At 30.9% G+C, this 10207-nt stretch overlaps 1 protein-coding gene across 1 annotated transcript; it reads right to left on the reverse strand.

The window, feature by feature from the left end:
* Positions 1–1152: 1152 nt before the first annotated feature.
* LOC132746604 (temptin-like) lies at positions 1153–2919 on the reverse strand. Its single transcript, XM_060735813.1, has 3 exons — positions 2730–2919; positions 1773–1923; positions 1153–1335 (listed from the first exon to the last, which is right to left on the reverse strand). Exons 1-3 carry the CDS (start codon positions 2904–2906, stop codon positions 1256–1258), a joined length of 408 nt encoding a protein of 135 aa, XP_060591796.1. The 5' UTR covers positions 2907–2919; the 3' UTR covers positions 1153–1255.
* Between the last annotated feature and the right edge of the window lie 7288 nt (positions 2920–10207).

The following is a 10207-nucleotide window of genomic DNA, read 5'->3' on the forward strand; positions in this document are numbered from 1 at the left end:
ATGGAAAAACTACGTTATTTATACAAATGTTAAAGCAAACACAATTTTTTAAATTGCCGGTCGACTCTAAGAATTTTTAAACAGCAATCTGTAATTTGGTTTGAAAAATGTTATTGAACTTTTTTTGCAAGTGCCATTTGGTCGATATTCGTTTCTTCTTCTTCGTAACGTATTTTGTTTTATTGTATTGTTTTGTCATTGTATTTGTTTATATATCTTGTGTATTTGTCTGTTATTAATGTGTTATATTCTTTTTACTGTCCGATATACAATCCATTATCCTATATCATTCATACGTATATTATTCCATTTCATCATCTTTTCATCATAACAATTAATTACTTATATTTCATTTCGACATAACTTGCATAACGGGTCTCAGTTTTTACAAACTTCCCGGAAAAAAACATCTCACACATGCGCACTTTGATATAAATATATTTCTAGGCTTGCGCCAGAAATTGTTTGTCTCTTTATAAAATTATCAAAGAGTTTATTTTATGTCGTTCACAGGTTATTGCTGTTAATCATTATGTTTCATAATCATGCATCTTTCCATTGATCGTTTATGTATTTCGGAGCTGAATTTATGCACTTTAATATAAATATATTTCTAGGTTTGCGCCGAAAATTGCTTGTCTCTTTATCAAATTATCATGGCGTTTGTTTTATGTCCTTCACAGGCACTTTTTTTAGAGAAGAAGCATACGACACAAGAAAAACCAGTATTATTATTCGTTCGATCTCATCAAAGATGTGACTTGGTAGAAAAATATAGAAATTTAGTCTAAAAAGTTATTGAGCAATAACATCTATAGAAAGAAAAAGTATAATCATTTAATCTATTTATTATTAGTAGTAGTATTAGTAATAGTATCATCATCATCATTATTATTATTAACAACGGCAACTTGTTTCTTAAAAGGAGCAAACATTTATGTTAATACCCATATAGATTCAACATTTAAAAGAAAATGAACTCAACAATCAATCCTGAATTATTCACGTTTTATAGTAGGCTAACTAAATAAATCTTTACTTTCCAGAACATGCATTAAAGTTCATTCGCAAGGTATTAAAATAAATTATGTTTTTTTACACTAAAATCATCTTGATTAAATATTGTTAGGTAATCATAGACCATAAACACAATTAATTTTCACATTTTTAATATATATTTTTTAGGGATACATATTCAAAGCTTTTTTGTACATTATATCCATTAATTTAATTTGTTTTCTCAAACATGTTGGTTTTACTTTCCAACACAGTTATGACCATGGCATCCACAGGAAAATGATTGTCCGCTACATGAACCTACTGGATTACAAATGCCTGAAACGGTTAATAGAAGATCACGTGTCAATTCTTAGAACATGACAAAAATCTGGAAACAAAGTGATCCATCGGAAGATGACAAGATGATATTTACTAATACACATTACCAGAAGTCTACAAAGTGCAAAGCGTTCGACTTATCTCAGCATTTGATAGGCAGGTATTATTTTTCCAGAAGTGCGGAAATATAGCTTGCCACCAGATTACATCTGATATATAAAATAAATAAGATAAAAGGGTCAAACATTTTAGCCGACTTGCATATATGGTTTTTAAGCATTCAAACAAAATGTATGCTGGCAGGCAAATATTTTTTGTCGAGATATCAAACTATTTTTGTTTCTTATTCGGTTATTATTTAATATACTTTAAGTGAGCATTTTCGATTGGATGTGTTATTTTTTGTCGAAAAGAATAATATGAGGCTGTGATACCCGGATGGCCTGTAGCTGCACCGGTGGGCGTGGTCCCTTGTGTCCAAACACAAGTTGGATCACCTAGTTCTTCTCCATTAGTTTTACCGTCACCATCACTATCCAGAGCACACAATGCTGCTGTCCAAGCATGACCTGCTTGCGCAAATGCCTATAAAGTTACAATACAATATAGTATATATATATACACTTGACAGTCTTAAATTCAAAGTTTCGTACATTATATCCATTTCGATAGTTGATACGGTAATATCACGTAATATACGTCACGAAATCATCTGTTTTCTCACTTCAAAAGTTAATTTGCATGGGACATTATAAATAAGATTGTTAAATTTGCACGTTAATCACATATCCATGCCGCTTTTCCGTCTCCGTTAAATAAAGAATTATGTGGATTTGCATAACATTTGACATGACGTTATTTGCAATATACAAAGTGAAAACAAATCCCTGGAATTTACAGTTGATAAGAGAGTGTTTGTGTTGTTCATAGTATCTGACAAGTTGTTGTTTTATTTCACATTGCTTGTGTGTTCTTAACATATTTATTTTACTTGAACATTTTTCAAAGTATGCAATTTTTCAGAGTTATAATTATGATAGATAATAAGTAATTAAGTTTCTTATGCGATTATAACAACAATGTAAGCTGAGCAAAAGATGACGTCTCAACAAGCCAACGTTACACTGTTCACTGACAATTACTAGTGTACGTCGTATCCTATATAAAACACGAAATAAAAGCAAAAGACCTATAGGTCTATAGGCTTCGTTAGTACTGAATTGGTGAAGAGGACAGCAAGTTTACAAATGTGACCGACACTCTCCTTATTGCTAAGTTTCTGCCTAGATTAAAATTCATCATCAAAGATTATATTCTAAATTAAAAACTAAATAAAAAAAAAATACGAAAATATTGGTGATATTGGACAAACGAAATATGAAGATACGTACCATTCCGAAAGGATTTTTATCATGTGTATGATGTATTGGATCGTAATGACCAACTGCTAACCACAAACCTGTGCCACATGGGTTTGGCACTGAATGTCCATTTGGTATTAAATCCGCATAGTAAGGATGTGCACTAACGGCACTAACAAAACCTAAAGCGAGAAAATAACCGAACATGTTTACCTCAAAGTGTGATTATACCGAATTAGATATTGCTTATATATACACATTTCAAAGGTGATAAGGAACGTCTGTGAAATATCAATGTTATATATCATGTAACGGATCTTTCTTTCATATATACATGTATGCTTATGGTTCTTACTTAATTTCGAATTTGCCTGTAGAGCAAATCTTGGAATAAATCTATTTTTTAGTAAAAAAAGAAGTGTATGATATCTATAATTAACAATTGTTTCACATTGGTTTACATTTCTACAAACGTTTTCTTCAGCCTGATTTCATTCGTTCTTTTGTTCGTCCGTCCGTTCCTCAGTTCCGTGCAATCCTTTCTTCCTTCGTTCATTCCTCCGTTCGTTCCTTCATTCCTTTGTTCCTTCTCTCCATAATTCTTTCGTTCCCTCCTTCTTTCCTTCATTCCTTCATTTATGTATCTAATTATTTATTTATTTATTTATTTCAATTTTATTTATTCTCTGATCTACTTAACACATTACTACCCATACAAAACGTACTGACATGATTTCAATCATTTGTTTGTTCTCAACATTGAGGATTTGAAAAGAATGCTCTATGAACGTGTACAGAAAACCAATCAGAAATTGCGGTATATTAAATATTATAACAGAACTACATTCGTAAAAATGAGACATATTTATCATAACATCACATAATGTGCTCTTAAATGTTAACTTGTCTTTCTTGGCTGTTGCTTTTTTCTATTTAAACTTTTCAAATTATGTTGATTTCGTCATCAGACGTATTTGTGGAGCTTCAATTACAATCGTAAAGCCAAATTAATTTTTGTTTTGTACTAAGATCTGCGATCAAGACAGTAAAGGTTTAATATAAGTACAACGCACTTAATGTCAGAATTAATAAAAAGTCTGACATTATAGCGTCATGATTCCCTTATCTTTACCTACCATATCATGACTTTGAGAATCCGTGATTTTCTTCCATGCCGGTCGTGATTTGGTACTGTCATGTCACGTGAACCTTTCACACATCGGTTTGGGACAGTATATTGCATACATGTATCTATCAAGGCATTTAAGTGGAATAAATATGGATTGTAACTTTCTTGTCACTCACATAGTGATTTAAATAAATTTGTTGTTTAGGTACTAACTTTCATAATCCAAAGCTTAACAATAGGAGTTGTCGATGTATTGTTATTCAGTTGTCAAGAGGTTATCCTAATAACAGTTCGGAATAAGTAATAAAAAGATTTATTTACATGGGCGATACCAAATCAAAGTGGAAAAACCATTTAACTGTTTTATTTAATTCTACTACATCTTATAAACACGCACATTTCGCGTAATAATTGTTTTCGAATGAATAGTGGTGTAGAGGTAGAATGCACGCCTTCTGTTTAAACAGTTGTATGTTCGAATCTCAAGCGGTGCTCATGTTATTTATGTTTTAGATTTTTATACTTCAAACAACAATGTTCTTGTGTTCGGTTTAACAACGCCTTTTCAATGGTATTTCATTTCAATAACGGCGGGAAGTTAACCACATTGTTCAAGACGGTTAACGAGTAACTTCTATTAATTAACTGTCCTTTGAAATAATGCCAACTTCTCCATATGGATAAGATGTGGAGTACGAGTTATTTAGTACACAGTGTTTCATTTTAAAGTGTCATGAACAACGTGCACATCACCTAAGCACATGAGCTCGTTATCTAAAGGCATTTATGACCAAGCTTAGCTTCTTATTATTTAATACTTTAGAATTAAACAAAATATCGCAAAATATACTAGGTACTATATAAAATGCTGCAATTGTGAAATAAAAAAAATACAAAAGAGTTTAAAACATAAATTCCGTATTTAAATCGTATTTATCGTAATTCACGTAAAATTATTATTATACACTACCCATCATCAATAATTCGCGTGTGATAAAAAACAATGTACATATCTGTAATGACATTAATGTTGATAGAAGATTACATCTTAAGGTAGCGGAGAATAAATTAAGTATTTTGCTGTGTAGGAAATTATATGAGTGAGTGAGTTGGTTTGGATGAGTGAGTGAGTGAGTGAGTGAGTGAGTGAGTGAGTGGGTGAGTGAGTGAGTGAGTGAGTGAGTGAGTGAGTGAGTGAGTGAGTGAGTGAGTGAGTGAGTGAGTGAGTGAGTGAGAAAAATTGTATGTTAGTGAAATGTGTATGATAGATTTTTTTGTTATGTAGAAAATGATTTCCCGATAGAAAGAAGATTTTTTAGATAAGCATTAACAAAAGATTTAGCCACCTTTTGTAGAGAGTGTGCGATAAGATATTTTTTTTTATTTAATCGTTCATGTTTATGAAATATGTGTACTAAAATGTTTATTCGGATACTGATTTAAACAGGGACATTTTGTATAGATGTCTGACTTTCAATCATAACGCTTCGTAATTATTCATAATTTAAGGAACCATGCTTTCCTAGTCGTGGCGGATTTGATTTAAAATTTACGGCAATAATATAATTATTTTACATAACAAGCAAATACTTGCATGAACTCTTCTCATAAAATATATTATTAGCTGCAAATTACACTTGTCTCTTATGTCATACTTTATTTTCGTTTTATTCTATACAGATGTACATAAAATTAATATGATTCCCCTTAGAACCATTAGTGTTTATTGCCTGATTCATTCATATTTACAATATAAGAGAGATGTAATAGTTCTCTCGTGTATTGTTAAGGCCGTAAATCATAATAAAGTTAATCCCGATATCAAATTATTACCATTTCGTATGCATTAAATGTATCTATTTTGACAAGCAGATGAAAGTTTGATTCAAAACACATCTCCAAGCACTTAAACGAATCGGGAAAAAAACAACATTCTAACTGCATAAAAAGACATTAAGATTAAGGTTATCTAATAAATATTTATTCACTTACAGGAAGACACTCATTTAAGGCTATAATAGTACATGTGTACCAACAGTTTGCAGTCTATTTTTGAGTAAAACTAATGAAACTGGAATTTAATGTGATTAATTAAAAACATGTTTACTCAATGACGACAGTGTTAGAATATTCAACGATTGAATTCCTTTAGATGAATATGTCTCAAATTGGCCTAATACCAATCCAAGTGTGAATGATCAGTGCATAAAAATAACTTCTTCTATTCAATTTAATATTTGTTTTTTACCATCTGAAATTTCTATATATTGCATTCAAAATATATCCGTAAAGCTAAATTCTAAAAAGAGTGGGACAGTCTTTTTATTATTTTGCTAGTTTTTATATTGTATTGTAAACATTTTTCATGATCAATAAGTGGTCAATCATTAATAGTAATTTTCTTGCATTATATGTAATAGTTTTAAAATATTAAATGCACAATTTATCGTTCAAATCCTCAGTAATTAATCACCCAGGTCTGACGGCCTTCGTGTTTATTTCCCTGCACATTTGAACTAAAACCAACCATAAATTTACAACAATGCACTAAAAACTGTGCAAAAACTAAAATCTATTTCCAAAGTATACATTTATTTTGCTTACAAATAAATGTGATCTGTAACTTATATTTGAACGGATATTTAGTATAGTTGAATCAAGTTAATGTGTTCAAAAACTGAATTTGAAAATGATTTAGAAGTCATGAAACTTGCAAATCATCAAATATCTGCAAAACACAAATTCAATATAAAGGCAAAAGTTATTAAACTATTTGATATTAACAAAGCTGAAAACAGCAGCTTCGATATTATTCAGCTTGACAGTTTGACATGTTTTGACGCAATATAGTCTTTATAAAGGAAACACAAACATACTGAATATCGATATTTGAAAAAAAGATTGAATATTAAAATATATATTATGTAATGCTTGGGTAAACAGTTAACAACCTTAAGTAAAGTTGTAATCTATACTAATTTTGGTTATCGCATGACCGCCACAACTTTCCTTTGAAGAGCGGCATTCTCTTAATTTCAGTATTGGAAAAGTTGTTTTTTTTTTTTTTGGGGGGGGGGGCTCTAAATGAGGTATCAGTAGGCTTTGGGGTGCTCTAAATGAGGTATCAGTACACTTTCTCGCGCATGCCCTGTTTATTATTTCAAATATTAAAGTGAGCATACCTGAAAAAGAGCACACAAAAAACATTACACAGTTGACTGAACTTTTTTCAAAATTTACATATCATCTTGATCTTGTTTTTTTCCCCTTTTTTCAAAACCTGAAAACGCAGTTATTTTAAAGATTTTGACCCCAGTTGAAAGTACATTTGTAATCGTCATTTTCTGCATCCAGACCTTGAGGAAAAATCTGAAACAGTGATCAAATTATTCATTTTTTTACTTTAAACAATGCCCTCGTTTTACGGGATATTCTGACCTGTAAGCCATTCAGTAAATCACAACACGTAACTATATGAACATAATAGTATAGCGTAGTTATTAATCGATGGAAGTTGTGTTAAGTAAAAATCACTACATTGTCGTTAGTTTTGAAAAAAAAAATACGCGAACAAGATATACCTCTGAAATATACACCGGGATTATTATCGACAATATTTCCTAGATTATATTTGAAAGATGATTAATATTTCGCATTAAGAAAAAATGTATCAACTTACCTCGTCAAATGGTTATTTATGTCCAGTTCCTTCAACGGCATTTAATGTGTGCTTTTCTGTGGGTATTTCTAAAAATATTTATATGTTTAAATAAAGCAAATATTTCGAGAGAACGTATCTCCAAGAAAATGTCGTGATGGTCATGCGATAAAACAGTTACATAATAAATACTCGGACTTCTCCGGCTGGTATCAAAGCATGGGGCGACAAAGGGGTCAATCAAATCTCAATGTTCCGTCTCGACTAATTTCCTATGATTGGCCCTTGTTGTCGCCCCATAAGCTTATACCAGCCGTTAAAGTTCTCGTATATATTCTATAACTATTACAGATCCTTGCAGCCCTTCTTGCAAGTGTAAATAAATAAAGGAAGCCGTAAGGTATATGTATCAAGATTTATTTTCAAGGTATCAATACAGTATTTATCTGATGTTATCTGTTTAATTGTTGTCTGTTATCTGAAAACGCTTCAGTGTTATACTGATAAAAACAAAGACTTACTAAGAAATATCCTTATCTGATATAGACAGGACGATTAAAATATTTTTACCAAATACGTTTATGTATCACACAGTTTGTTGATTTCCTCAGCTCCCTAATCGTCATGAGAAAATTGTTACAAATGGCCAATATTTCCTTTTTTCACAAAATCTTTCGTATCATTTGTTTACAGTTTTGTCTTTTAAAGTTACTTTTTCCAGGTTATTTTTTTAATTTGCATTTGGCATTGTGTTCAGTTGTTAATTATTTGTGACCAAAAATATATAATCTGGCTTAAAAAGCTTATAAGTTACACGCTTATAAATAACAATTAAAGTAATAAATTAGGAGCCCTGTTGATGAGATGTTGGTGGTTGTCTCGATTAAAAGATATAAAGAAATAAATTTGCGTTGTTACAAGGTGTCGCTATTGTGTAAAGGTTCATAGGGAAAAATATAGAGATGAGGTGTGAATAGAGTCAATCCAACTGGAGATGTTGTTGTGCAAGATAGAAGCCACAGACCGTTCTTAAATCAATCACCCGTTTACAATGTTTCGGAAATTCCCCTAAATAAAATAGTGTACTCCAATAACTTTTATAACTGAGTCATGTAAACAAAACAAAAATGTTTCATGTTTTATTTTGTGACCAAAAATATATAGTCTGGCTTAAAAACCTCATTTGTTATACGCTCATAAATAACAATTAAAGTAATCAATGAATAGAGTCAACCCAGTTGTAGATGTTGTTGTGCAAGATAATTTAAGTTTAAGGTTATCCACAGACCGCTGTTTTATCAATCACCCGATTACAATGTACTTAAAATTACTTTCAATAAAATATTTTACGCAAATAAATTCTATAACTCAGTCATGTTGAGAAAACAAACATGTTCCCTGTTTTGTTTGGTTTATTATGATACTCATTATGAAACATATCTTACATTCTGAAGAAGATATTTCATTAAATTTAATCAGAAAAACTGGTAAGATAGCAATCATTTTTGACTAATGTCAGTAAACTTTTTTTTATAATAAAACGACTGCTTTTGCGTTTAAAATATCGTCAGCGATGTGTACGCGTGCATCGGATATTTTTCAGTGTATATTATCATTGATTGACAACATAATTCCAAAACGTTACGTTAATTTATACAAAGTTGCCACTCATTCTGCAAATAAGAGATCCACGATGTCATGTTGTTTGACAGACATGTATTCGGATCTAGTCATAGCGAGCAGATGGTAATTTTGTTTTTTAAAGTAATATCGGATAATCGATAATGTTTGCACATGCTATAATATATATATTGATTTATGATGTTTTGGAACTGATCTAAATTATAACTGATAAAAAATAACAATTTAAGCAAAAAAAGATATGATGTGAACATTTTTAGTATTTCTGTTTTGATAACATGCATCTATAACCTTTTTATGAACATTGTTTTCCAAACTGAATAATTATGTAGAATATATAACTATATTTTTGTAGGCATTGTCTGCTATGCAAATATACCACTTTATAAAATCTAGTTTGTAATGTTTTCGTTCGATATAAACACCAACACCATATCTGTCTGTGATACAGAAAAATCGTATTCATTTTTTATCTGTTTTTAATTTCTTCAGGAAGATTTTTACATGTTATACTTAAGTCACGCCGTGGTGGTCTATTGAAAGCAAAATAAACTGTGTAAGACATAAATTTTGTTTTTCTCGTTTCAAATATGTTGTGAAGCGGTATGTTGAGACACAGAAGTATTTCTATACAACACGTAGAATTATCATAGTTTGTTTCATTCAAATAATGATATTATAAGCATTGCACGTCCGTGCTCCGAAATCCGACAGTATTATGAATGACAGCACTGACTGCTTCTTAGCAAATTTACCACTTAAACAATTTTACCACGCACTGGGAAATTGGGAATACCATGTTTGCATTCTGTACACTATCACTTTATTGATAAGAACACATTAATCATGACAAAGCCAATTATCACATAAAATGACTTCAATACGTTATACGCACCTTTGGGTCCAGCGTCTATTACCCAGGCTATTTATCATTATCGATAAGTCAATACAATTTGGTTAAATGCATAGTATATCGCACGGCAATCAAGTCCGCCTTGCTTTTGTTTATTTTGCTGCTGAATAATTTGTCGAATGTATAGTTTGGAACAATTTGAAACATATACGTTCATCTTTAACATA

This window comes from Ruditapes philippinarum, unplaced genomic scaffold (assembly GCF_026571515.1).
Source record: "Ruditapes philippinarum isolate M1 unplaced genomic scaffold, ASM2657151v2 ctg20717_1_1_1_1, whole genome shotgun sequence".
In the NCBI taxonomy this organism is placed as follows: Eukaryota; Metazoa; Mollusca; class Bivalvia; order Venerida; family Veneridae; genus Ruditapes; species Ruditapes philippinarum.